The sequence below is a fragment of the Martes martes genome (genome assembly GCF_963455335.1).
Source record: "Martes martes genome assembly, chromosome: 3".
Lineage (NCBI taxonomy): Eukaryota > Metazoa > Chordata > Mammalia > Carnivora > Mustelidae > Martes > Martes martes.
In genome coordinates, this window is record NC_137890.1 from 141,292,774 (window position 1) to 141,320,425 (window position 27,652).

The window sequence follows — 27,652 nt, forward strand, 5'->3', positions numbered from 1 at the left end:
GGAATTGCCTGTTTGCATATCTGCTGTGCCATATTAGCTGTTCTGCCTCCCTGTGAATTCTCCCAAAATTCAGAAGTGAGGTCCTAAACCTCATGCACCTACTGGACACTCTTCACTTATTCTGGCTTGTCTGGTCAGTTTGAAGAAAAGTAGAAGGTTTTCCAGAAACTTGGAAGTCTTGAGTGGAAGACTGAAGGAGCTAGATACAGAGAATATTTTCATCTGGTGTACTTACTAACACTGGTAGTTTAGGAAGCAGAGTCACACATGGGTAATTCTCAGGTTGTGCCATATATGACCTTTAAAAAATAGTTTCCGGGATGCCTGGGTGGCTCAGTTGGTTAAGCGGCTGCCTTCGGCTCAGGTCACGATCCCAGCGTCCTGGGATTGAGTCCCACATCGGGCTCCTTGCTCCGCAGGGAGCCTGCTTCTCCCTCTGCCACTCTGTCTGCCTGTGCTCACTCACTCTCTCTCTCTCTGACAAATAAATAAATAAAATCTTTCAAAAAGTAGTTTCCAAGGTGGGCTATGACCAGAAAGAGAGGGTCTGAGCTACGAACAAAGGCACTTAAGATGGAGCAAATACTTTTGGCAGAAGTCCTCACAATCCTAATAAAAGTCAGGGGTGGGGCAGAGGATTACCATAAATTTTAAGAGAAAAGGCAAAAATGCACAGGGAACAAGAGCAGCAAAACCTTGGGGCTACATGGTTGTTGAATGATGATGAATTCCCAAACATATGACTGGAAGATTGATAATTATAGCACAGAAATTAGGACCATGAACTTTAAATTTAATTAGGATGTTGGACATGCCTTCAAGTGAATGATGAAACACAGGAGACAACAGTATAAGCCAATGAATATATTGGGGAAAGTGGAAAATAACAAGAGCAGTAGATTCTGTCTGAGAGCATTTGGAGAGTGGGAAAATATGAGATATGTACTTCAAATATAGAGAATGACCCAATAAGGTCCATTAACTGGAAATAACATTAAAGGGTAGAGAACAGATAATTCCTCCTACATAGGTTCACATTTGGGCATGGATGGCCAGAAGCCAGGGAGGGAGGATCTCACATGTTCCCACAAACAGCAGTGGACTACATTATCCCCAAGCGAGACAAGTAGCGATTACAGCATGTGCAGAGCTATAAAAGTGAGCCTGGAGTTACCAGCAGGTGATGGAACATACACAAATATCAGGAGCCTGTGGCAGGCATCAAAAACAAGTTGATGAGCAGGAAGGGGATGGGATGCTGGAAGGAGAATATTATAGTCAGAAAAGGCCAAGTGTGGGGGAATATCCAAAGAAAGATATTAAGTGATCAATGGCCAAGGCATTGGAAGTAGTATGAACACAGAGCAGAAATAGGGAGGCAAAAAGCAGTATCCAAGAGACTGATTACCAAAACAATTTTCTACTTTTTTTTTTTTTTTTTTTTTAAGAGAGGGAGAGAGGGTCGGGAAGGGGGCAGAGGAAGAGGGGGAGAGAGAATCCCAAGCAGGCTCTCTGCCCAGTATGGAGCCTGATGGTGGTGGTGGTGGGGGCTCTATCTTATAACCCAGAGGTCACGACCTGAGCCAAAATCAAGAGTTGGACACTTATCCCACTTGAACCACCCAGGCACCCCTTATTTTCTACTTTCTCGGTGCTGGGTTTTCAGTTGTTCCCATGTAACAAGCACTAATCCAGAGAAGCAGTGGTGTCCAAATTTACAGAACAAAAATATAACCTAACAAGTATGTGAAAATATAATCCCAGAATCTTACCACTGGTGATTTTAGGTTAAGCCCAGGAATTTGCATTCTAAAAATAAATACCACTGAAATTCCCATTTCAGTTAGTTCACCAGCCACTTTCTGAGAAATACAGAAGTATCATTAATCCAGGGGCCCTGATGGTGAGATGGTTCTGTTAATAGCCCAGAGTTTCCGCATTTCCGCCTGGTGAGCAAATGCTAACTCCTGTGAGAGGCAAGTTCATGGCCCAGCTATCTCAATTTGTTGCAGTTGCTTGGAAACATCTACTCCTTTTACTTGGTTTTGTATCTTCTTTGATTTTTAATGTTGCCATTTTACCTTGGGTTTAATATTATGCATCATTTTAAATCTTGTTTGGAAATAGGTAGGATAAACATCCTAATTAAATTTAAAATTAATTGCTGATGGCCTCTCTCATGTAATCAGAAGTGGAAAAAGTAAGTAATGCTGTTTAGATATTAGTTGAATAATAAAATGTGCTATGCTGAATCTTTCATGGTAATGTATATGAATACCTTGAAAACTGCAGTTTTATGCAACTAGGTGGTATTTAAAATATCCGTACTTTAAATCTACCAAATAAGTATGTGTATTTATCATATTCCCAGAAAGTCTTTATATACTCAAAGCTTCTTGTACTTATGATATTTTATTAATTGAAGGGGGAAAGTCCATATTTTCCATCAGATATGCCTAAAGAGAAGAATACATCACTTTGTCCAAATATTGTGGCTCTTTATTCTTTGTAGCCCTTCCAAATCCTACAAACAGAGAGAGGATTATCAGTACTCTCTGAATGTGTGTGGGCTTGAAAGCTCTAAACGTTTCTAGAAGAGCAAGGCTTTTGATACTTTTTTTTTTTTTTAAATACTTGGGAGCTTTTGGTGCAAGTTAATCCTTATGATGTCTCAGACTAATGCTCCACAAACTATACCTTCCTAAGACTTCCACATAGTGGACATAACTGATTTTATGTTGGACCAGGTTCAGATAGGGTCTTCCTATGGTCTGTTTGGCAATTGGCCTATTTGCAGAAAGAATCATGTCCATCTGCAATTATGCCAACGTCTACATAAAATGTTTTTATGCATTCAGATGAAGCAGTTCAAACAAGACATTTCTGCTTGGATTGACAAATACCTATAAGAGAGAAATGCTGGCTATGCCTGGCTAAGGTGACAAAATTATTTTCAAAACCGAGGATCCAGGCAGAAGATAGATTTATTGATGTGACAAGTCTTCAGGGAAACCAGAAACATGATCTCTGAAAGATGTATATTCAAAAGGAGGCCTTAGGGAATATTCTTGTCTCTTGAAATAATGGGGAATCTGGCAGGGGGAGTTGTGACATCTGGGAGAGGACAATAAAGATTAAAATTTAGAGTTACTCGGAGAGAAAATGTGAATTGCCTTTCATATATGTAACAAGGTTGGCTGTATCTTTAAGAAATTAGAACTATGTGTAAATACAGAGAACAAACTAATGGTTGCCAGAGGGGAGGGGGGTGAGGGAATGGGCAAGATGTATGGGTGAAGCGGTATGGGAGATACAGGCCTCCATTTATAGAATAAGCCACAGTGATAAAAGGTACAGCATAGGAAATATAATCGGTGGTATGGTAATAGTGTTGTGTGGTGACAATTGGTAGCTGTACTTGTGATGAGCACAGCATAACATATGGACTTGTCAAATCACTATGTTGCACACCTGAAAGGAATGTAACATTGTGTGTCAACTATACTTCAATTAAAAAAAAGTAAGGATGAAGGATGTGTACATGTAGTGTTAATATTTGAAGAGAGAATTTAACTATTGCCCATTGTGTTAGTCATTTAGGGCAGCCATATTTAATTTTTGTTTCAAAACTATTTTTCCAGTTTTAACAGTTTTGATTACTTTAATAAGTAAGGTAATTCCTTATGTAAAAAAAAAAAAAGAAATTAGAATTATGTCCACCTTCAGGTTATAGCTTTTAAAGGAAAAAAAATCACTTTCTTTTGCTATCCAGGCCATTGGATCACCCAGTAACTTGAATTAGGGTAAATAATCTAGACCTTTTGTTAGTTTAATTTAGACTAAGTGGATTTTCCTGTTGGCTTACTGTTTGGGGGTCATGATTAGGGCTCCTGGGAGAGCCAGGCTTGTTTCTTTTCTGAGGTTGATAACTAAGAAGGTCTTAAGACGGGAGAGAGCTCTTCTTCCTAAGGAACCTCTCGTGCTGTTGCTTTATACTCTGTGCAAAATGTGAACAGAGACAACCCATCTCCTGGTGTCTTTGTTAGCTGTCTAGAGAGGCCAACATCTGGCTAATGTAACTCTTTTTTAAATGTAACTTTTATTAAGTAAAATTCCATGAAAGTTAATTACCTGTTTTGTTTACACCAGCAACTTACTTAGGAAACTCTGCACTACTTCTCTTCTAGACTGTCCGCCTTTTCCCCAGCTGCTCCCCAAGTTTAGGATTAAACTATAATTCTGATAATCTATTCAATTGTACAAATTGTATGTTTTTGTTCATCTGCTTTACTGTACTTCTCTGATCCACGACTCTCCTCTAGGAATTTTTCCATTTCTCCATTCAAAGAGAGGTTGCAAGGAATATGGGTATGGATATCTCTAGCTTAATGTAGGAAAGGAAAATGCAGTGTTTTTTGAAATTTATTTCTGCCTGTAACTAAACAGTGTTGTCGAGAAGATAATATATATCCTTTAAAAGGGGAGCTGAAGGTCAGTGATGTAAGTATTATTATTTTTAAAGAGTTTACTTATATATTTGAGAGAGAAAAAATACGAGCAGGGCGGGAGGAGCAGAGGGAGAAGCAGGCTTCCCGCTGAGCTGCATTCTGAACATGCGGCTCAATCCTAGGACCCTGGGATCATGACCTGAGTCGAAGGCGGATGCTTAGCCAACTGAGCCACCCAGGCACCCCTGTAGGTATTACCTTTAAATTTATCTGGATCTCTGCCCTGTTTATTATTTTCTCTTTTCCAGTAGATTTGGTTTCCTGTCACTTCAGTCTATAGTACTATTTCCAATTTTGTTTATCTGCTTGAGCTGTGGAGAAAGCCACACATCTCTCTCTTGGCTTCAAGTAATAGCCTTTCTCCAACATCGGTTTCAGCATCTCACCTGGAAAAATTGCAGTACTGCCATTAGAGTTCATGGAGCTGGCCCTGGGGATGGGCCCTCTCCCCTGAGATCCAAACATCACTGTTCACTTGGCCAGACTGTAGGGTGCACTGAATCTGCCTCTAAAGAAAGAAAACATACAGTGATTTCAGAGTTCAGTCCCTAAGGCTGAATTCTGAGACCAAAAGGAGATTGCTAAGAGAGGCGTGACTGGGCAGGAAGTCACTGGAGAGGCGAGCCGAAACTTGGAGGCAGAAACTCCAGGGGCGACGAGAGTCTATCAGCATTTATGGGAGCCAAGGAAAAAAGTATGAGGAAAATCATGCCCAAAACAAAATATATTTCATCTTTTGTTTTTTTAAGAAAACATACTTAAAATGTCTAACCAAAAAGAAAATATTTTCGTGGTAAAGAAGATATTCTATAATGTTTGTAGAGGGAAGATTAGCAGGGTTACTTTAAAAAAAAAAAAAAAAAAGAAAGGAGAGGAAAAAAAAAAAAAAGCCCCCAAAGGTGTTTATGAAAGTAACCATTCTGCTACATTGATTTTTTTTTTAAAAACTTCAAATGTTAAAGAGGCTGTTTGTGAAGCCTCTTCGCTGATCATTTCCTAGGCTGAAAGAAAATCAGGGTTTACTTCATTGCTGTGGGCAGCTGAATCACTATAAAAATCTTTGGTCCTTTTGATGTTTGCTGTCTACAGAAGTTCTGAGAGACCTGGGAAGGAAGAAAGAGAATGTAAGGGGGATTTTCAAACAATATTAGGGAAGGCAAGTTTTATTAATCCTATTTACTTAAATCATTTGTTTGAGGGAGAGGACTGTGGTTTCTTTTGTTCTCAATGCCATCCCATCTGGATTCCTGAAAAAGAGAAACCAGTTCCATCAAAATGACACAAATGTCTATCTCTGGAAATAAGGGACCAGTTAAAGTCAGAAGTTGAAAATAGAAAAAAAAAACCTGAAATGTTATAATTTGATAACCCAGTGGTGTATGTTATTAGTATGGCTTTTTAAAATTTCATTCTAACATGATGCTTCTTTCAGTTTTGATTATTCTGAAAACACTCTTCTTGAAATTAGGGTCATCAGAAATTATACATATCCTATAAGAATTTCTCAGAAAAAAATCCAGTAAAACAAAACACCCCTGCTTGTCACCTTCTTACCTTTAAATTATTTCTTTTTCTTTACAAACCAAAGTGCGAAAATTTAAAGAAAGCTAATATTGTGAGGTAAACCCTCAACATGAGTTCCCTTCTTATATAATGGATAAAATGATTAGATAGATTCTTGAAGATTTTTTAAAATGCAATACATATTAACTGTAACACTAAACTTTATCTACTGTGAACCATTTGTGAGTTCAAGCGTCCCTGTGCAAATTACCCAATTAGTGTCAAATGACAGATGTCTCTTCTTAGTGAATTCCTATGATGGCAAGTGGCAAGCTTCTGGATGGATTAAAAAATATGTGTTTGTTTACTTGATAGGTGTTTCTAATTGCTCTGGGCTTATCATAAAAATCACAGGATTATGATTTTTACATATTCATATATGTGGCACTTAATAAAAATATGTTGAACAAATGAAATAATGAAGGCAATTAGGCAAATAAATGCTGCTGTATTGGGGTGGCCTGTTACATTCCAGATCATCATAAATCATTGCTGAAAGCCAAGTCATTCCTGCCTCTGCTGCCCCTCCAAAACCACAGGACTAGCAAGTCTGTGTCATGGATGTCATGGTTTTTAGCATCCATGGTTCTGGATTGTCCAAAGGATCTAAGCACCTGATTTGTTCTCCAGTGTTTCAACTTCTCTTACTCCTCTGTCGCCTCCTCAAATGATTACGTATCTTACAAGGAATACCCATTGATTAGACAGGCTTAACAGAAGGGTGTGTATTCAACTTATTCTTTCTTTTTTATTCTGTCGACTCTTGTTATTTACCTACAATTTAGAAAATTTAATTGAATGTTTGCCATTACTTTTAAAATTTTGTTCCTCACTTATTCTTTCATTTTTTAATGAATAATGAATATTGCTTTCTGTTTTAGGCACTATGCTAGTTGTTAGAGATACAAAGGCAATTAAGACACAGCCAATGTACTCAGGAAATGTAGTCTAACACAAACAACACATGGAAACAAATCACTGTAGTGCAAATGAATAAGTGTATATGTGTTTATGCCTATTAGTTTGCTTACTTGAATATCTCTGCTTGTTCAATGGAAAGACAAGTAATATTTCCCAAACTGGATTCTATTAGAAAAAGCTATTATCAGATAATTTGGGGAAATTAGCATACTAGTCTTCTTTTTGAAAATTCATAATGCATACCACAATATTCTAATAAATGTTCTGAGAGATTCTACTATAAAGAAACCCATTTAACTTTGTTTATCTTTCTCAAGCTTACTTGAATAGCCAAACACATTATCCATGGCACACATCTTAACATCCTGTGGGATATTAGCATTCCATGGGCCATCAATTTTGGAAATGAGCTGATTATCATTTGGGGCAGCTGGGTACATGCCCTCCTGTTATAGAGGATGAAAAGATAAGTATTCCCTTATATATAGATGATATGTTGATTGGTCAGGACTCCTTAGAAGCAACTGAGAGAAACCTAACTCAAACTAGCTTAGGCAGAAAGGAGAATAGATTGAGTCACATGAATGGGAATCCAAGAGTGGACCTTGCCTCAGGGACTTGAATGGCATCTTTAGGTTCTTCTCACTCTCTTTCTACTTCTTTACTCTTACCTGTTTGTGCATTGGTCTGGACTTTCTCATATTCTGGGCTGGGGAGACTGGGGAGAAAGTAGACTATTCCTGAACAGTTCCAGGCTTATTTACATTATTTTAACTTAGTGACCTTGGAAAGAAAAGAAAACTTTTCTTCTTCAAAAGCCATATAAATCCCCAGGAAAGATTCTGATTGACTTAACTGAAGCTCACACTTTTCACTGTGGTCATAATTGCAGTGTAGTATTATTAACTGTATTTGGTCACCAGGAATGTTGAGAGGGTTGGTATTCTCTGATTAAAGGTTTCAACAGATCTAGAAGGAATGAGGAAAGGCAGTTTGAAAGGGATTGATGTTACTAGGTTGATGTTAGAGGATAAACCAGACAGATGTCTACCACAATGTGGTCTAATTATTAAAATCTAGATTTGGCCATAATAGGTAGTTGGCCCTAGTATCTAATTACTGCCAAAAATCAGGGATAAAAATTTAAAAAAGACAACTTTTCTAATATTTAAGTCATTATTTTTAGAATACCTCTTTTAATTTATAAAATGGTTTATAGCTAATAATCCCAAATATTGTGACCTCAGACAGGTTTAATTATATAAAAGATTTTCTTGGCTCCAAGAAATTGTATTGTTCAAAGTTATATATTCTATGATTTTTAAATACTTGAAATGATTAACCCTGCTATAAATATTTCAGGTTAAAATCGTTGCAGACATATTATAAGGTATTAAGCAATAGGAACTTAATTCTCTGCCTTTGGATTAAAGCAAACCTAAAATAACAGACTAGGTAGAGGGGCACCTGCGTGGCTCAGTCGGTTGAGCATCTGCCTTCAGCTCAGGTCATGATCCCAGGGTCCTGGAATCAAGCCCCACATCAGGCTTCCTGCTCAGTGGGGAACCTGCTTCTCCCTCTCCCCTGCTTGTGCTCTCCCTCTGTCAAGTATAAAAATAAAATCATATATTTATTTTTATTTATTTTTTTAAGATTTTATTTATTTATTTGTCAGAGAGAGAGGGAGAGAGAGAGAGAGCGAGCACAGGCAGAGGCAGAGGGAGAAGCAGGCTCCCCGCCAAGCAAGGACCCTGATGTGGGACTCGATCCCAGGACGGTGGGATCATGACCTGAGCCGAAGGCAGCTGCCTAACCAACTGAGCCACCCAGGCGTCCTAAAATCATATTAAAAAAAAAACAGACTAGGTGGAATCTTGGCCCTCTCAACTCTTAAGAGGATGTGGGATGGCATTCCAGACTTCTCATAGGCATGCTTCATTAGGTTTGTTCCTAAGATTTTTTGTGTGTGAAAAAAACTATGCCAAACTCAGATGCCCATTAAAGCAGATGTTCTGTATTTAACTATCAATATGAAGTAGTTATACTTGAGAGATTTGTCTGAAACCAATTTTGTGATATTGCATAAAGAAAAAAATAAAAGATCCTAGTATTGGGGGGTTTGAAGGAGGTGGAGGCTGCAGATACTGATGCCTGGAATATAGCAGGAGTCAGACGTCCCAGAAGATGTTTTTATTTATTTATTTATTTTGACAGACAGAGATTACAAGTAGGCAGAGAGGCAGGCAGAGAGAGAGAGAGGGAGAAGCAGGCTTCCTACTGAGCAGAGAGCCTGATGTGGGGCTTGATCCCAGGACGCTGGGATCACGACCTGAGCCGAAGGCAGAGGCTTTAACCCACTGAGCCACCCAGGCACCCCAAGATGTTTTTAAATTAAGATTTTTCATGTTGGAAAAATCGTGGGTGGACAGATGAGGAGGAACCTGTAAAAGAAAAGGAGGGGAAAGCAGAGGGGTAGGATGTGCATTTCATGAGGGGGTCCTCAGTAGTAGGCATTATGGACAGATTAAATTAGAGGAGCTCTAAAAGAAGCTAGGTTTACATTTGGGAGTTCCTGGTGATATTGGGGAGAATGGTTTCCAGGAAGTGGAGGAGGCAGACTGCATGGGTTTTGGGTTAAATGAGAAGTGAAGAACTGACAGAAAGTATGGCTTTTTCTTTTTAAAAATTTTGCAGCGATGGGAAAATGACAAAGAGGTTGGCAGTTGGAAAGAGATTCAGAGTTGGGAGACATATTTCCCCCATTTGAAGAAGTTTGTCTATAGAGGGAAAAGATCCATGAAGGGGGATCAAGAAAGAGACTGAAGAAATAGGAAAGGAAGAAGTTCATTTCGGAAGCAAGGTCCTAGAAACAACTAGGCTTGTGGGATAAAAGCCCAGGTTTAAGAAGCAAAGGACTTGAATAAGAACGAGTCTTCACAAAATTGGAAGTGGGCAAAGCATGTCAGGGAAATGAATGCTTATAGCTTTTCCAGTAAAGTAGGAAGGCAGGTTCTCTGCTAAGAGGGAGAATGTTAAGCAGCTGGTGAAAATACAATTTGGAGGAGTGAGTGTGGAGTGTTCAGGTAAAGTTCGACCTCATAAATACATAATAAATTCAGCAAAGGATTGGGGCTGGGAGTTGGCAGGACATATGTAGAAAGAAAAGAAAACAAGTAGAGGTTACTAGTCATAATACCCTTACAAACAGAGACCCAGGGATACACAGCTGAATAGAGAATGAAGTAAATAAAATCTGGCTGTGTCTCATAACCTGGGGGCAGGGGGGAAAGAAGTAGAACAGTAAATTTCATGAGGGAAGATCTAGCCCCATGTCTGGCACATAGAACACAGTTTAAATAGATCATTGAAAAATGGAGAGCCTGATGGGCTAGAGTAGCTGGTTGAGTAACGATGGATGATGAGAGCATAAGAAAGGTAAGCAGTTAGCAGGCAACCCACCCCTGGAGTTGTGCAGGCTTTATCAGTATATGTGGTGGCCCTGATATCAGAGTCAGAACAGAATTCCTCAGTTTCAGATTTTAGCAGGAGGGGCACCAGGGTGGCTCAGTTGGTTAGGCGACTGCCTTCAGCTCTGGTCATGATGTGGGGGTCCCAGGATGGAGACCCACATCAAGCTCCCTGCTCAGCAGAGAGCCTGCTTCTCCCTCTTCTTCTGCCTGGCGCTCTGTCTGCTTGTGTGCTCACTCTCTCTCGGTCAAAATATAAATAAAAAAAAGTCTTGGGTCACCTGGGTGGCTCAGTCGTTAAGCGTCTGCCTTCAGCTCAGGTCATGATCCCAGGATTCTGGGATCAAGTTCCACATTGGGCTCCCTGCACAGTGGGAAGTCTGCTTCTTCCTCTCTCACTTCCCCTGCCTGTGTTTCTGCTCTCACTGTCTGTCAAATAAATAAATAAAATCTTTAAAAAAAAATCTTTTAAGATTTTGGTAGGAAACAGTTTTAAGTGATGCCAAGCTCCAAGTCTGGTCAAAGGAATGAGCTGTTGAGACAGGGGAGAAGTGGATGCTGTTGAGGCTCAAGGGACTGCAAGGGGGGAGTTTTGAATAACCCTCAGTAAGTGTTGGGCAGTGACATGGGCAACTAGTAGTTGATTCCAAGGATCCTATCAGAAAGAGGGTGGTATAACCTCAACGTCAATGGATAAAGCTTTCCTAGAACTGGTGCTAGAAAGCCAGGAAAATGCCAGCTTCTCCTTCCACAATTTTAAAGGGAAGCAATGGGAGTAGTGTCACCTGGGAAGCACTGGTTTTCAATTAAGGAAAACTATTAAAAGGAGCAACCAAGAGTGACGTGGGATGGGGTTATATGCTCCAGTGAAGGGAATATTTCATCACGCACTTTGTTTAGACTTGCTAGTGTGTGATCAAAAAAATGACTTTTATTCTTGTTTTTAATTCTTTATAGAAGGTGCACCTCTTGAAATGCGATTAGAAAGGAGTGTGCTAGGCAAATTTTAAGGGTATGGAAGGATTACTGAAATCTAGAAAGGTTAGGAAAGGGTCAACAAGAGGAGGGTAAATAAATTGTTGTAGAAGTGTCTTTCGGGGGCACCTGGGTGGCTCAGTTGGTTAAGTGACTGCCTTTGGCTCAGGTCATGATCCTGGGGTTGTGGGATCAAGTCCCGAGTCAGCCTCCCCCTGCACTTTGGGGAGCCTGCTTCTCACTCTCTCTCTGCCTGCCTCTTCTCCTGCTTGTTCTCTCTCTCTCTCTCTGTGTCAAATGAATAAGCAAAATCTTAAAAAAAAAAAAAAAGGAAAAGAAAAAAATTTCTTTCTGCACTACTGTGGGGAAAGAGCTAATATGATATTTGCGACATTCTTTCAGTAACCCTCTGCCTACATCTTATCATGTATTCAACTCTGGATTCCTAGGCTTCAGTCCTTGTTTCACTGCTGTTTATAAGACCGTACTTCTAACTCAAGTGAAGTCAGACAGTGAGGTTGAAATTGATCACAGCAACCAGGAAAACGTACTTCACTCTCTTTTGTGGGTTTTCACTTCCAGTGTGAGAAATATCCACCCCCTTGGAGCTACAAGAGTTATTTCCAAAGAAAGTGGCTCATACCTCCCTTTTTTTCCCCCCTAGATTTTATTTATTTATTTGAGGAGAGAGTATGAAAGGGGAGGAGGTCAGAGGAAGAAGCAGACTCTCCATGGAGCTGGGAGCCCAATGCGGGACTTGATCCTCGGATTCCAGGACCATGACTTGAGCCAAAGGCAGTCGCTCAACCAACTGAGCCACCCAGGTGCCCCATCATACCTCCTTTTTAAGGCTCAAAGGCTTCTTTGATTTTACTGAGTGTACCCTTTAAATATCTCCAGTAGCCTGATGTTTTCAACTGTCATAGGATAACCAGCGCTTTGTCCGTTGGGGAGAAAGGAATTGGCTCAGTAGCAGCCGTTCTCGCAACTGCTTGTCACTGACACTGGCCCAAGGCTGGGAAGGCCACTGTGGTTGGGGAAAACCTGTCATTTGTGTGTGTAAGGTCATGGAGGGGGAGCAGAAGTTGAAGGATTCTGCTCTTGAAAGTCAGTAGCACCAAAGCAGGAATTTCTAGTTTGGATCAGTCCTGAGGCATATAACTGTGTTATTTGGCACATGCAAACCGAAATCAGCCCTGTCTGGGTAGTAAGCTGCACCTGGTTTGGTCTTGATAACAATAGTTCATGCAGAATCCCTCTAATCTGAATATTTATACTCTAATTCTCAAAATGTAGTCCTCAGGCCACCAGAATCAGTGTCACCTGGAAATATCCTGTAAATGTAAAATTTCAGACCCCACATCATTACTCCTGAATCAGAAACTCTGGAGGTGGTCCAGTGGTCTGGGCTTTAACAAGCCCTTCAAGTGATTCTGATAGCTCAAGTTAGGGAACCAATGGGTCAGGGGGTATAGCTCTTAGGACTGACTGTACACTAGAATCATCTGGGGGAACTTTTTATAAAATACTGATGCTTGAGCCTCACCAACACAACACCAGATTCTGATGTAATTAGTTTGGCTTGGGACTTGGCATCAGAACTTTTTTTAAGTTTCAGTGGTTCTAATGACTGTCATAGTTGAAGACCATCACTCTATAGCAATATAAGGGACTAAATTAAGACTTTGTGATAAATAATTTATTAAGAACAATCATATATTTTATTAGAATGTTAATTTAGGCCTGCTTATTAAAAAAAACAAACACAAATACTGTAAGACTTGAGAGGGCAGGGATCTTTTTGACCGAGTTTTAATTTTTCCCTGTTGTATCCTAGATCTGGGGACAGGGCTTGGTACATAGTAGGTGCTCAAATAACCATAAGTTGACTCACTGAATCAATCAGTTAAAGAATAGAGTCCCAATAACAACTTGTCTTTATACCTCACAAAGGAACCAGTAAGTGCTCTGAGCTGGAAGAATAGTCTCTGTTTGGGGCTGGCATAGGATCATCTCTTGGGTCTGTGGATACTCTGTGAATCCTCTTTGTTCTTTCCCCATGCCTCTCTGTACCAGGATGTCACTTCCCCGTATCACGATTCACATTCTATTGGCAGAAATTGGTCTTTGCTTATGTCCCTAGACAGAATGTCCAGAGTGAAGTCTCATTGCCCATATCATTAGAAGCATCCAGGCACATCCAATGAGCATCCAGTTACGTTATTTTCCTTCTCTTCTCTGGGCTGGCTTCTCCTCCTCTCTCAACCCTCCCCCGCCCACCGTCTACCTCTTGACAGGTGATGCCACCTGGCCTGCCTGTGTTTCGATCCATGGATTCTTCCCTGTTGGGGTACCCTATGGCTAGAAGAAGAGTTTCTCTCCACTTAGTGGGCAAAATGACTTTCTGAGTGGGTCTGAGCCAAAAATGGCTTTCCCAACAGGCAGGAAGAGGTTCAGCACGCTGCTGCTCCAAGGCCTCTGGGAGCAGCACCCCAGCAGGTGTCTGTTTAAGGGTTCTTGTTCAATATTGAGTGAGCCACGTGACCTCAACACTAAGTAGCAAGTTCACGCCTATACTGTCTTCAATTCAGTAGGGTAAATTACTTCCCTGAAAAAATTTCAGGGGGAATTCAATATTGGTTCCAGTACCCTGATTAAGACATGTCTTAAGGTTGTTTTATTTACAGCCTAAACTTTTGTCTTTTTTTATTGTAGATCCTGCCACTATAGGCTACCAACCCCCTCGGTCGCTATAGGTTTGTTTAGACTGAAGTCACCTGGGCTCCAGACAGGAGGGAGGTCAAGGTTTAGTATGTAATATTTTGCCCAGTTTTCACTGAAGTTTTACTGAAGTAAAGGGATGCTGCTACTAAGGTTCAAGGTGTTTCCAAGCCACTTGCATTTGTCCATTCATCTGTTCGAGAGCAGTACACACATACAGAGTCTCCTAACCTACCTCAGGTCTCCCTTTCTACATGAAAGCTCCCTGTCCCTTCAACTACTCAGGCTTGGAGGCTTAAAGAGAATCCTTCCCAGATTATTGTTAATGCCCGGCCTGATTCTGTAGCAGCTGTTGCTTTTGAACAATAGTAGCTGTTGCTCCTTGACAAGAAGCTGAAAATGCCCATTTTGCTACACTTCCAACCTCTGTAGACTCAGAGAGCATAAAACGAACTGAGGGATGGACTCAAGACTCCTGTTTGGGAATTCTGTGCACAACTTAAAGACTATTGAGTTTAGCCACTTCCTGACATTGACTTTCATAGCAACAGTTTAATTGGGAGAAAATCTGCCACCTCAAATAGCTAAAGGTATTTATGTGGAAAATTTTCCAAATGATTGACTTTACTGTGTTGCTATTTTCTTTCCCCATGAATATGTGAGTATTTGGCTTCCTCCCAGGAGTTTTTCCGCATCACTTCTCTTTAGGCAAAGAAAAGTTTCTATCCAGACTGGGAGAAGAAAGCGGCACCAAGAGTTTTCCCTTTTCAAGGGAATTATTGTTTGAGTTTAAACCATAGCATCTGTATAAATGAAGAATTTCGGTGTGTTGCCTGTTTGCTTGAGTTTTCCATGGCAAATCCTCAAGGTGGCCAGAGCAGTCTCGATCATCACTTCGGAGGCAACACAGGTGTGATGGGCTGCGAGCTCCCGGCAGCTTCCCCCCTCTCTCTCCTCCCCACGGCAGCACCAGTCTTGCTGAAGGGGTTGTCTCTAGTCCCTCACCCACCTCCACCTCGTGGGCTCCGCTAATTCTTCAGCCACCTCTCTTCTGACTTCTCTTGCCAAGATCACCAATGATTCCCTCCTCTTTTGTCTAGCGACCATTTGGTGTTACATCAGAACTCGCTGTATCATTTGACAGTGTTAATGTCATTTTCCTTCACTGCTTTGGCACCGTTTCTCCCATTCTCCGAGACAGTTTCCTCCTCTGTCCCTTTCCTAAGTGTTTCCTTGGCAATCACTCCTAGACCTACTTTTCTTACTGCCCCACACTCTCTTCTTGATTGATACCATTGGCTCCATGGCTTGGATTCCATGCTGTTGATTAAGATCCCCCATCTCCGTCTTCAGCCCAGATCTGTGAAGGCTGCTCTATGTTCCACTGAACCTCTTTTCCTTCTTTTCCCTGTTTTTCTAAGTTCCCAGATGTACTGGGGGACACCATTGTTCATTGTGCAAGAAAGGTTAACTCCTTTCTCTCTCTCTCTCTTCTGCTTTCCCATAAAATAAACATTCCAATTTATTCTATTTCCTACATAAATTTTAAGTCCATGTCTTCTTCTTCAGTATCTCCTCAATATCTACCTCCTACCATTCCCTAGGTTAGGAAAACCTCAGCTTGCCTGTGGATACTGCTCTCTGGTCTTGGCTCTTTACAATCCATGTCATATTACAGGAGAGGTTTTTCTGATCACCCCATTTCCCTAATCAAGGCCCTCATGCTCGCAAAGCCCGAGTTTGGCCTCTTCCGCCCCTCCAGCCTCGGCTCTTGGCACTCCACACTTTGCATCGTTCGCTTTTGGTCATCCTCTGGGACCTTCATATGTTGTTTTTCCCCTGCCTGGAACATTCTTTGTATTCTCTCCCCCTCTGCTCCTTTTTCAGGTCTGAAATTCAGAGAACTTCCTCTTGGGTCTCCCTTGAATGCCCCCACTCTGCCAAGGTGCCTCTCCCAGGGCCTATGACACATGGCCTCTCCAGAACTACCCCCCACTCTTATCAAAATTGCCTGGGTCTTTGTATCCTCACTAGGTTGTCAGTTCTGTGAGGACAGAGCATGCCTCCCCTGTTGAAATTGTATCTCCAGTACCTGGCACAGTGGCTGATGCAGAACAGGTGCTCAGTAAACATTTGTTGAATGAACGAGTGAGCCTCAGAGTAAACCGTGAGCCAGGCTTCTTCAGACACAAGTCCAAATGCCTGATTCTCGTTTGCAACTTCTTCCTCACTGGTCAAGCTCCCCTCACTGGGACAACTATTACTTTTTCACAGCAGACAAAACTCTGATGCAGACAAAGCAACCTATATATCCCAGAGGAAGAGAAACTTTTCAAAGGCTCTGAGGATTAGCATATGGTAATTATCAAATCCCAGGGTATCTTTTAATTGAACCTTCACAGTAGTTCCCTTAGCTTGTACTCAGTACATAAATTGAGTAGAACCTCATTAGGGAGGTTGTATCATGCCTTTAGTGAAAATGGGGAGAATGAGCAAGAGCTTCCCGTGACGTGGAGGCCTTGGAGAAAGGGAACAATGTGGTTCGTAGCTCCTTTAATCTGTGTATCTGACCACCGACTCCTGATATGAGAGATGAGGAGGACCGCCATGGCCGTCCGAGGAGTTTAGGATCTGCCTTCTAAATCCCACTGTGGGTTTTGTACTCTGCAAGCGTCTACTGCATGCTTCTCCTCCCCTGTGCTGCTGCTGCTTTAATGTCAGCCTCAGGAGCAGCCTGATTTTAAAGATTTTTTTCCTCCCCAGGAGCAAATCTTCCTGAAGGAACCAAGGGACTGCCGGGCTCAGCCTGCCGGTACTTCTCTGGGCTTCTCTTTCATTCACTCACCCGGCTCAAATGGTGCAGCTTCAGATGCCTTACTCTGTTCTAGCCACTTTGAACTCTTCCTTTCAAAGGACTGTGACCAGTAAGGCAAGCAAGGTGCCCAGGGGGCAAAACTTAAAAGTTACCTACTCTCAGATGCCAACCCAATGTTTGCGTGGGCCTAAGTGTGAGCGCCCTTCCTGACTCACCCTTTTCCTGGCTCTGTCTGCCAGGAAGGCCAGCCTGTCCTCTACTACCATGTCTCTCCAAATGCTAATCCTTGAGACCCAGCTCAGATGCTACCTCCTCCATGAAGCTCTTACTGAAGCCTCCCAGTCCTTCCCACAACCTTGCAAATCCCAGTGGACCTTTTTTATACCTCTCTGAAGGCACTACGTACCTTGACTACTTCTAAGGCCTGTCTTTTTGTCTCTATATTAAACTACAAGTGTCTAAGAGCTGTCTTTTTCTCAATATGCTTATAATATCTAGCACAGGGGAAGCACACAGCAGGTATTCGTGTCAGTGAGGGGAGTGGAACAATCAAGGGGAGAAGAGAGAAGAGCATACTGGCTAATAGCAGGGGGCTCGAAGGGTCAGGGACAGCGGGAGGTCTGGGGCCAGTCTGCCTGGGTTTGGTCTCTGGATCTGCCACTTTCTGGGTGTGAGAACACGGGCAAGTTACATCACCAGTCTATACCTCCATTTCTTTGTCTTTAAAACGGGATCAACACTGGTACCCCAACATCAGGTTGTGGTGAAGTCTGAGCTAAAACACAAAAAGCACTTAGCAACAGAGTTGATGCGTAGTGAACAGCTACCTCAGTAAACCTCAAGATCCAGAATTAAATAGGTCTAGTGAGGGTTCGTCTGTGGAAAATGCAGGTATACACACTAAAGGCAAAGCACATTTGTGACTGATGTCTTAAAGTTAAATCTAAACCATCAATAATGGAAGACAGAGGCAATGACCTCATACTCCCTTGAGAACCCAAGTGTCTACTTTTTTAGAAAAGACAAATCTCATTCCTAAAATTCAATAGAAGAGTGGCTTGGGCAAGAAGATGGGAAGGAGGCTGTCTAAAAAAGGCAGCAAAAGAGGGTCAAATGAGCTTGGAGGTATTGAAATGTTCTCTGGGTTAGTATCTGCTGATTTTAAGGAGAATAGAAACAATGCTAAGGGAAAAATTATGTTTTTGCTGCCATCTACAGTCAAAGTGCAATTTTTAAACTTAACACACACACACACACACACACACACACATCCAAAAAGGGCATTCTTGACAGAATGAGTGACAATACAGACAAAGTCTCATTTAAGTTCCAGTAACTTGGCATAGTATTACAGCATTTTATTTACTATTCTTTCTAAAAGTATGATGTTTAACGAGTAACGTAGCCTTTTCAACATCTCAAGCTGTGTGCTCTTCAGAAAACTGCTGGGATAATCACGCAGGAGTGAGACTGTCGTCTGCTGGATCAGGTTAGCTGCGGCTGTGGCAGGCGACGGACAGTTTGAGAGTCAATACAATGATTTCAGCGATGAGAGAGATGGATTGGATTTTACCCTACGTTTTCCTAGCCCCTGATCTGCAGTTCTCTGGTTCTTAGAATTGCTGTAGCCTGCATTTTATACCAGTGTATTTGATTGTGTGGCTGTGAGAAATCAACCAGAAGCAAGGAAGAACAAATTCTGGCCATGATGTCACCTCGGACATGCCTCCGGCCCCTATGCTCCTACCCATATAATTTCCACAATTATTATGATATTTTCCTAACGTCCTTCTGCCTTATTTTTAAAGGGTTAAATATAGACAAGAATTACTGGAAAAGCGTTTGATGGAGAAAAAAGAAGTGGCCCTTCGAGACGCTCATGAAGAAGAGGAGAGAGCGAGGCGTCTAGAAGCCCTTAGGAAACAGGTGTTTTTAATTTGGTAATTTTCATGGGTGGTTTCTGAGTGTCCTTCATAACATTATTAGTAGGCTTAGATCACAAACTCTGTGATATAAAATGTAACTTTTCCAAATTGGGACACTGGTCTTCACTCCTGGGAGCAATTAGGTTTATGTTGAACGATTTCCAGTTTCTTAGTGTATTAAAATAACTTTATATCAGCATCTTTCAAAAAGCTCTCCCAAGATTTAAATGCATTCATATTACCTCTAGTTTAATAGCTGAAGAGTATCCATTTACAGAAGTGAAACTCTACATCTACCAGAAGGATTTTATGCTCTCAAAAAACCTGGGGGAGCCAGAGCAAGGTAATCCTCTTTGGGGTAGGAACCTCGTTTGGAAATACCTTATAGTTAGCAAACATGCGAAAAACCACTTTTTAAAACTTCTGTGAGCTAATTAAAGCCTCCCATTGCTTTGCCTAGTGAAAATGGGCAAAGGTTTTTAAAGTAGAGAGGAGACGGCAAAAGCAGGAATTTAAGAATTTGAGAAACGTGATAAAATAGTTTTACTTGGTAATTTTTCAGAGGTTTTGATCTGAAAATAATTAGCTCAAATCATAAGCTCCAAAGTCCATTGACACCATTTCCTGGCTGAGAGGAAATGACTATCTCATTTCCCTTCCATGTCAGTGGAGGAAACATGGAATCTTGAATAAGAACTTGGCCTTCAGTGTCCTTCAAACCTGGTACGACCTGGCTCGGTCCTTATTGGCAGAGGAAACTGGGATTTTTACCTAACTTCCCTAAGCTTCCTTTCCTCCTCTGAAAGATGGGACTAATGATAGTACCTGCCCCATAGGTTTGCAGTAATGTGTGTTCATATTTTCTTTTAAAGATTTTATTTATTTATTTGACACAGAGAGAGAGATCACAAGCAGGCAGAGAGAGAGGGGGAAGCAGGCTCCCTGCTGAGCAGAGAGCCCAATGCGGGACTTGGTCCCAGGACCCTGAGATCATGACCTGAGCTGAAGGCAGAGGCTTAACCCACTGAGCCACCCAGGTGCCCAATGTGTGTTCATATTTTAAAATTAATACTAAGTATAAAGCCCTCTTCTAAATGTTCTTAGGTTTTATCTCAAACTCTACAGCAACACCATGATGTATGTATTATTTCTATTTTATAGCAATATTCTTCTTTTATAGAAAAGGAAACTGAGGAGGCATAGGTTCCCCAAAGTCACACAGCTAGTAACTGTCAGACTGGATTCAAACTGAGGAGGTCTAGTTAAATGGTAGGGGAAGTGTTAATGCATATAACTATTATATCATCTTCCTTGATAAAATAGTTGACAGAAATAAATTCAAAGCATAGGAACCTAAGACCTGTCATCCTAGATTCAACAAATGTTAAATTACTCTATCATTAGCAAATAATTACATTCCGGGGGACAAAACTTTAATGTCACTATTTCTAAACACATTCTTGTTCACAATATAACTTCGATAACTACGGAGTCCATATAATTAGAATTCTTCCCATCTGTGAACTCCTTGAAAGAGGAAATATCCGTGCCCATTACCTGTAATCAGTGTTTAGAACTATAGTATAAGACATTTTGGCTAGGAAACCTATAATAATTAAAGTACGTTCAACTCAGTTATGTCATTACGGTTTCTAAATGGCATTAAAAATGCCATTTTCTTAATGCTAATTCTTGACTTTAGGAATTAACAGGCAGGTGTTACTAATGGTGCATATAATTTACAAAATTAGTGGCTTCTTTTCATTAGGATACAGGTTTGAATGATTTCAATTACCATAAAGGACAAGGGCATTTATGTTAAAATGACTGTACAGTTTTTCAGTAGAAGGGAAAACAATGGTTTACAACAATCCCTGGAACTCTAGTTACTTACACAATGGCATTCACCCATCTTGCCCAATGATGCCAACACAACTCAACTTAACCCCTTAATAATATATTCTAGATTGAGCTTGATCAGATTAAACTTTCTAGAAAGCTTCTTGGGGTTGTTACCATGGCCATATGTTGCTAGTGGTTAAAAGTCAATGTTTTTTACTTTTGGTTACTTTTAGGGTAGTTCAATATGTAGGTTTTCTAGGTCAGATTTCCTCTTAGTACGAGAAATATAAATTTTATCTAAATTTCATCATAACTGTAATTATTCAATCAGTAGCAAACAATATATATCATGGCCTTTTAACATATTTTGTTTTTAAACCATTAACTCCTTCATGGATTTCTAGGACTGGCCTGGTTTAATATTCTGTCTGCCCTTCCTTCTTAGGTTTTATCTTCCTTAAAGTTAGGAAATTTTATTACACATTAGACATTAATAGTGTTCCCCAGAAGTAGTTAGCTTGTATCTTAATCCAAGTAGCTGTGATTTTTCTTCTTTTAGGTTGCTATTGTCGCTCAGTTTGATCCCGTTAGAATGATGTCAGATACAACGGCATCGAAAGCAAGGATGGGTATTGGAATTGAAGAAGAATTTATTCTTCAAAAGCCACTCTTTACATTGAATACATACAATGAATACCAGGTAATTATGGGAATTAGCATGATTGATGCAAAAGCCATGACGATAAGATTTATGGAAGTGTGTGTTTTGGGTTTCAGATTATTTTCAATATTTACATTTGAATGCCACGTGGGTTAACATAATTTTTACTGCTAAATGATAGCACACGATCACTGCCCAATTCGTAATGTTATAAAATAGTTGATAGGTGACCGTGGAATAGTTTATCTGAACATACGAATCTGTCACTGAAAATTATTTTTTATTTTTTATTTTTTTAAAGATTTTATTTATTTATTTGTCAGAGAGATAGAGTACAGGCAGGCAGAGTGGCAGGTAGAGGCAGAAGGAGAAGCAGGCTCCCCACGGAGCAAGGAGCCCGATGTGGGACTCGATCCCAGGACCCTGGGACATGACCTGAGCTGAAGGCAGCCACTTAACCGACTGAGCCACCCAGGCATCCCGAAAATTATTTTTTAAATTTACATTTTTATGTTAAAAATTATTTTTAAAACTTGTAAACTTTAAAGTTGTGTTAATATTGTATTTTGTTTAAATGTATCTCTATCATTTGGAATTTGTTTAAAATCATAATATAAGTCCTATTAAAGGAACAACTGATGATACTGATAGGATAAAGCAGAGGGGAGCTTTCAGAAATTAAAACGAAGATAATACATCAGAGCTAGTGATAAAAGAAATCATTTTCTGTGGAAAAGTATGAAGGTGTATTTAACCGTTTTCAGGAACTTCTGACTCCTTTTAGTCTGTTACCAAGAAAGGATCTTAAAAAGTCTTTTTGGATGGATGGATGGAAGGCAGGAGGGAAGACAGATGAATGAATGGATATCACTGAAATTAAGGGAGAAAGAAGTTCCCCCTAGTTTATTAATTTTACAAATCTAAAGGGAGCCGCTCAATATTTAATTATTTAAAAAGTAAGACACTGCATCCATTCACCCACTGACAAATAGAGTGTGCCTCTTTGTGAACAATTCATTTATTAATTGGACAAATATTTATGGAACATACAGTGTCTCTGGCATTGTGGAGTTGCCAGGGCTGCATTCCAAACAGGATGGACTTGTTCTCTTGGAGGAAGTGAGCAGGGTAGCTGGGTTGGGAGGGAAGGTAGCCTGTGTGGCAATAATGCGCCTGGGGTGAGACTACGTCCATGGTGGAGGTCTAAGGGCTGCGGTGGTAAGCAGGAGGGAACCCAGGGAAACGCTGACCAGGGAAGCCAAAGCGTCAAAGAAGAAACTAATCTACATCTTAGGCGAGGATTCTCAGCAGCAGTAACAAAATTTACTCCAGGTGATTTAAAGTAAAAACAAACAAACAAAAATAGGTTGGGAGGAGGGGTAGGGTAAAAGGAAAGGGATTCATTATAGGAGGTAAGTGTGTCTCCAGAAGCCAAAGCAGGGAGGGCAGCCAGGGTTGGCAAAGAATTGGTCAGAAACTGGAAAACTTTCAGGTACCTGGGCTGAGGCAATTAACGGTTTCACCAAGCAGAGGAGGGCAGAAAGGGGCCCTTACTGGCGTGTCTTCATTGTAAAGTAAGCGGCAAGGGTGGGTACCGGGAGATAAGACTGGAAACCTAGATTAGGGTCAGAATGAAAAGTATAGAAGCTCTAGCTTGCTAAGACATTATCTTGTGAGCACAGGCGAGACTCAGAAGCAGGTGAATTATATAATCAGACATGTGTTAGCAACATGTCCTGGATAGAAAATTGGTGGGTTTGGGGGTCAGACCCTTCTCAGATGGCAGAGGCCTCATAAACACAGGATGGAGGGGCATGCATGGCTTTGTCTGAGAGGAGGGAGTAATGATACCAAGCTAGGCAGCAAGTGATACGGAGGAGAGCCTGCATTTTGGATTCAAATCCACATCCGCTATTTACCGGCTATGTGAACTTGTGTAAGCTATTAACATCTTTATGTCTTGTTTACTTCATCTGTAAAATAATAATTTGTAAGGTTCTTATGAGGATTAGGATAATAAATGTCAATTGCCTAGGATATTGCCTGGCACCTAGAAGTAATTCAGTAAATTATAATCATTAGCTGTGGCTGCCATTAACCATATAAGAATACAGAAGTAAAAACAGACTTAGGGAGAAAGCGAATTTGTTTTGTTCCTGTCATGTTTAGGGTGAAGATGTCTAGAACACATTTACGAGAAACTGACTGGCTGCTTCTGGGGAGGTGAATTGGGGCAATGAAGGTCAGCTTTCGAGAGAGATCTCCATTTCACTTCATCTATTTTCAAAATAGAATAATGAGACATTTTCAACCTCACAAACCAGAAGCTGAGAAGACAGGTGAATCCAGGAGATAATTAGGGAGCACCCAGGTGGAGCCTGAATCCCTGGACGTGGATGAGGGGGACCACGGAGACTGTATCCAGAAGAGACACTGGGTGGAAGGATCAACTACGTTGCTTCTCGGACACAAACCTCTGTATTTTTGAGTTGCCTGCACCATCATCTCTCATTCCTGTCCCTCTTTAGTTGCCAGAGGCTCTTGATTCTTCCCTTCTTTCTTGCTTGCTGCCAGCCAGGGTTAGGCACTCATTGGGTACTTCATGGGTAGACCCCTGTAGTAGACTGCTTCTCCATTGTTCTACCCAAACTGCCCTGGTCCCAAATTGACCTATTTCACCTCTGAATTTGCATGTGCCTTCCTTTCCTGCTCTGTTTTCCTCCCCACTCTGCTTTGTAGAAGAATAGGGTGGACATCACAGTTAGCTCAAGTGCCGTTGCTTACCTGAGGTCATCCTAGTCTCACCTGCGTGGGGAAATGCACCTCTGTGTTCTTCTATTCTTGGAACATCAGTCACATGGGCCACGCGAGCTGTAGTTATCTGTATACATTCTTATTACCCCCGTCAGCTTAAGAGCTTCTTAAAGGAGGGGCTGCTTTCAACAGCTTATTATCCCATCCTCTCGGGAAACTTCAAGTCCATGTAAAATGCCTCATTAGCTAAAATCCATATGTGGCTACCTTATCATGGCAAGCAGTGTCTGTTGACATTTAATATTCATAGAAGAAGGGGAAGAGGAAAAAGGCCCAATCAGCTATAAATGAAAATAGAAATTGAGCTACTCATATTTCAATTCCCACTTAGAATCACATTGGTGGAAACATTTTCTAATCCTGCTTGAAATAGAAATCTAGCCTTGGAAGGAGAGTTTGATTGATTTTGTTGTTGTTGTTGTTTTTAAAGTAGGGGCCATGTGTTTAAACATAATTTACATATTGCTGAATGATGGAGAAATTGATGTTTAAAGACCAGTGTATAAGGTTGTGGTTTAGATTTATTTCAAATGATGATTGTCTTTATTTTCTAATTCTAGCTATCAATAATGAATCAGTGGATAGCACTGAAAGTAAGCTTTTTTCACCCCATTTTTTAATAATTTCAATGTGGGGTTTTTTTTTTTTTTTTTTTTTTTTTTTTACTAATTTGGCATGATATTCCCTATACCTTATGGTGGAAACCAGGGATACACTGAAAAATAATCATGCCAAGAAGATTTGGACATTTCCTTTTCTTCTCTTTTTCTTTCTTTTTTTTTTTAATTTAATTTGTATGTGTTACTTTTCTTTTTTTAAAAGATTTATTTATTTATTTGAGAGAGAGAGAGAGCATGAATGAGCCCAAGCAGGGAGAGGGGCAGAGGGAGAGGGGGAGAGAGAGAATCCACAAGCAGACTCCCTAGGGCTCTATCCCAAGACCCTGAGATCATGACCTGAGCCAAAATCAAGAGTTGGCCACTTAACCAACCAAACAACTCAGGTGCCCCTGGACATTTCCAGTAAAAAACAAAACCCAACAGAATATAGTCACTGTATATACCAAGTTTATAGTCATCTACCCAGAAAAAAACAAGTTAAACAGCTTGAGGAAATATGAAACAAAATAATAAAATGTAATTTAGTTCAATGAATTGCTACTTATTTAAATGTATTTTATTTCTACAGATAATTTCTGACCCTAGACTCCGCTTTGAGTTAGCGCTTCGAGAAGCTGGACTTCATAAGACATTTTATGCCAAAGAGATATTACCAAAAATCAGTCCTCAAAAACCTCCAAGAAAGGACATGGAGTCTACTTTATTTAAAATCTAGTTCATCTGCAAATCCTATTATATGTAAACAAGATTTTCCTTTGAAAACATTTATATGGATAACAATTACTACTTTGTAAAAAATTTTAAATATCAGACATAAAAATCAAAGCATTAATTAAAACAACTTTGTCTTTTATGACTCTCAGAATTTCATGCACTATTTCCCATATCTTTGTTATGTCTAATAGTACTAAATTCAACAAGACTATGAAACATAATTATGACACATATGATACATGTTTTATCATTTAGTAAATTGCATACTGGAGATTGCATTATCCCATGAAAAAAGCTCAAAGTAACCATTTGCAAGAATTATAATTTATGTTGCTACTACCTGCTAAAGTTCATTTCTGCTTGTTATTTCAGAATTTGACTTTTTAATTATGGAAGCTCCATTATCATTAATACTTCTATTATTTCTTGATTATTATAAAAGGAGACTCAACCTTTCTCTAAATTTAGAAACTAATTTGGTATACCATGTTTACTGCAAACCAATCATCCAAACAATTTCATTTTGCAAATTAGCCTGTAAAAATAAGTTAGAAATTAGAAACAGCGTTTCAAGCATGGGAATATCTGTTTTGGCTTGGCAAAAAAATGTATCTGTGTGGTTGTTTAGAAGGAGTATTTTAAAATTTATAATTTAAATGCTATCAAAAATTCCAAATTATCTATGTAAGATCCAGGTAGTATTATAGATAAGGAACATTTAAAAAAAAAGATTTATTTATTTTTAGAGAGAGAATCTCAAGCAGACTCTCCACTGAGAACAGAGCCCATTGCAAGGCTTGATCCCACAACCCTCAAATCATAACGTGAGCCTAAATCAAGAGATTATGCTGAGTGAAATAAGTCAAGCAGAGAGAGTCAATTATATGGTTTCACTTACTTGTGGAGCATAAGGAATAACACAGAAGATACTGAGAGATGGAGAGGGGAAGTGAGTTGGAGGAAATCGGAGGAGGAGACAAACCATGGGAGACTGTGGACTCTGAGAGACAAACTGAGGGTTTTGGAGGGGAGGAGGATGGGAGGTTAGGTGAGCCTGGTGGTGGGTATTATGGAGGGCACGTACTGCATGGAGCACTGGGTGTGGTGCATAAACAATGAATTTTAGAACACTGAAATAAAATTAAATTAAAAAAATAATGTAAAATATCATTAATAACTGTAAATGATTACATGTCAGAATTAAAATATTTTGGATACACTGGGTTAAATGAAAGTATTAAAATTCAAAAAAAAGAAAAGAGTCAGCCAATCAACTGACTGAGCTGCCCAGGTGCCCCAGATAGGAAACATTTCAAATAAAACTCAAAGATGGGGTGTCTGGGTGGCTCAGTTGGTTAATCATCTGCCTTCAGCCTAGGTCATGATCTCGAGGTCCTTGAATTGAGCCCCAGGTTGGGCTCCCTGCTCAGTGGGGAGTATGTTTCTCCCTCTCCCTCTGCTCCTCCTAACCCCTCCCCACCTGTGCATTCTCTTTCTTTCTCTCTCAAATAAATAAAATCTTAAAAAACAAACAAACAAACCTTAAGCATATATTTCTTACTATTTAAAAAAATTATTTAATCAGAATAGCAAGTTGGTGTTGTTGGAAGTTGCCATTATTACTGTTAGGAAGACTTCCTCCCCCACTTCAAGCTCTTTTCCTCTCCATTGCAACTCCCTGCCATTCCTAGGCACCTCTAGCTCAGGGGTTGCAGTTACTGGAATAACGTAAAAAAAGAGAAGGACCAGTCTGACCGGTGGAATTTTTGGCTTCGTGAGTATTCCAACATGATAGGAATAAATAATGTAGCAAACCCAGCTGATTAGAACAAACCTTCACTGAAAAGTCAATTGGCAAAATCCCTTATCTCTATCCACAATTCATTATAATGCCCTCCCAGTTCAGCCTTTTGCATCATCACATCTCCTAATAAGAAGAGGAAAAGGTATCCTTAACAAGACTCAGGGCTGTGAACATTGGTAACTCTCTTGAGAGTGTCTCCCATGGTCACAGTGTTCCTTCATGGGCCCTCAATTTACTTGACACAAAGCTTCAGACCATAAGCCACGAAAGCCCTACTTTCATGTCAGAGCACATCCTCTCTC

At 40.3% G+C, this 27,652-nt stretch overlaps 1 protein-coding gene across 1 annotated transcript in view; it reads left to right on the forward strand.

Annotated features, from left to right (window-relative positions):
• Window positions 1–25,547, forward strand: part of CCDC148 (coiled-coil domain containing 148) — a gene marked incomplete at its 3' end in the record, with an annotated part of 178,290 nt that extends 152,743 nt beyond the window's left edge. The window contains exons 13-15 of the mRNA XM_080797922.1: window positions 18,779–18,896; window positions 21,297–21,437; window positions 25,401–25,547. Of these exons, the coding sequence (XP_080654048.1) occupies window positions 18,779–18,896; window positions 21,297–21,437; window positions 25,401–25,547 (406 nt within the window). The remainder of the gene's footprint in view (window positions 1–18,778; window positions 18,897–21,296; window positions 21,438–25,400) is intronic.
• Window positions 25,548–27,652: the final 2,105 nt, after the last annotated feature.